The 1,836-nt window shown below is 66.9% G+C and overlaps 1 protein-coding gene across 1 annotated transcript in view; it reads left to right on the plus strand.

Annotated features, from left to right (window-relative positions):
- LOC106723598 (epsin-1-like) overlaps positions 1-1,631 on the plus strand; it is a 16,758-nt gene extending 15,127 nt beyond the window's left edge. The window contains exons 6-8 of the mRNA XM_014530115.1: positions 178-481; positions 1,087-1,297; positions 1,628-1,631. Coding sequence (XP_014385601.1) covers positions 178-481; positions 1,087-1,297; positions 1,628-1,631 — 519 coding nt within the window. The remainder of the gene's footprint in view (positions 1-177; positions 482-1,086; positions 1,298-1,627) is intronic.
- The last annotated feature ends 205 nt before the right edge of the window (positions 1,632-1,836 follow it).

A 1,836-nucleotide genomic window follows, 5' to 3' on the forward strand; every position in this document is an offset into this window, starting at 1 on the left:
CATTTGTGTCCAGGGGTTGGTGGGCACGGTGGGGGCGGTGCGGGGTGGGAAGGGTGTAGGGAGGGCCGGGTGCTGGGCTCAGGTACCAGGATCAGGGGTGCTGGCCTCGTCCCGTCTCTGGGTGCTGTCTCCCCCTCAGTCCTCTGTCCTGCTCACCCCTCCCCCCTTTCTCTGCAGTCGTCCCTCATGGATCTCGCTGATGTCTTTACGGCCCCGGCTCCTCCGACGGCCTCAGACCCCTGGGGGGCCCCAGCACCCATGGCCACTGCCATCCCCACAGCCACCCCTGCCTCGGACCCTTGGGGGGGACCTCCTGTTCCTCCAGCTGCTGATCCCTGGGGTGGCCCGGCCCCTACCCCAGCCTCCGGGGACCCCTGGAGGCCTGCTGCCCCTGCAGGGCCCCCGGCTGCCCCTTGGGGTGGGACCCAGGCCCCTGCAGCTGGAGAGGGGCCCACCCCTGACCCGTGGGGGAGCTCAGACAGTGGGGCCCTGGTTGGTGGACCCCCAGCTGCTGATCCCTGAGCCCCAGCCCCAGCCTTCTCAGACCCCTGGGCGGGGGAGGGGCGTTACCTGCCAAGCCCAGCACCAACGGCACTGCAGGAGCTGTGCCCACTGCGGTCCCGGACTCGGCCCACAAGCTGTTCATCGGGGGCTTACCCAACTACCTCAACGATGACCAGGTGAAAGAGCTGCTGACATGGTTCGGGCCTCTCAAGGCCTTCAACCTGGTCAAGGACAGCGCCACCGGGCTCTCCAAGGGCTGCGCCTTCTGTGAGTATGTGGACATCAACGTCACGGATCAGGCCATGGCGGGGCTGAACGGGATGCAGCTGGGGGACAAGAAACTGCTGGTCCAGAGGGCGGGTGTGGGAGCCAAGAATGCCACGCCGAGCACCATCCACCAGTCCCCCGTGACCCTGCAAGTGCCGGGCCTGCTGAGCTCCCAGGTGCATCCAGCCTGATGGGGGGAGGGGCTGGGCCTGACGCAGAGGGGTGAGGGCAGGGGGCCTGGAGCCACAGATTCGAGGAGACAACCCCCATCTGCCACAGGTGGGCCCAGCCCCTCACGCGCCTCCTTCTCACCAGGTGGGGCCCTGGTCGGTGGACCCCCAGCTGCTGATCCCTGGGCCCCAGCCCCGGCCTTCTCGGACCCCTGGGGGGGGTCACCTGCCAAGCCCAGCACCAACGGCACTGCAGGAGCTGTGCCCACTGCGGTCCCGGACTCGGCCCACAAGCTGTTCATCGGGGGCTTACCCAACTACCTCAACGATGACCAGGTGAAAGAGCTGCTGACATGGTCCGCTCCCCCAGGCCCGCCCAGGCAGGGTCGAGTTGGCGGGTGTGCAGCCTGGCCAGGCCCAGGGCCCATCTTGTATAAAAACAGCTTTATTTATTGAGTCTAACTGACCGTCCCCATCCCCATCTTCAACAACAAACGTTAGCTGTGTCGTGAGATGATTTCAGGCTTAGAGGAAACTGGGACAACAGCATAAAGAGGTTCCTTCCTCGGCTCAGCCCGGCCTCTGGCCTCCCTGCCCCGGGCGGTTCTCCCCGGTGCCTCCCTGTGCCCTGCGCAGCCCTCCCTCACCTGCCCTGCCCCCTGCCCCTCCCCCCTGCCCGGGGGCAGGTAGCACCGTGTTCCCGCAGTCTGTCTGTGGCCCCTGTGGTCCCTCTTTCAGTGAAGCGGGGCCTCTGGGGCTCCCGTGTGCCTGTCTCAGCACTAGATGGGGTTCCTGAGTCAGCTTTTACAGCAGACGGCCAAGGACTCGGCCCCCAGCCCGCCTGCCCGCCTCCCACCGCGTGTGGGCCCAGCAGGCTCTGCTCTGGAGGTCTCCA

The sequence above is a fragment of the Myotis brandtii genome, unplaced genomic scaffold, assembly GCF_000412655.1.
Source record: "Myotis brandtii unplaced genomic scaffold, ASM41265v1 scaffold720, whole genome shotgun sequence".
Classification (NCBI taxonomy): Eukaryota; Metazoa; Chordata; class Mammalia; order Chiroptera; family Vespertilionidae; genus Myotis; species Myotis brandtii.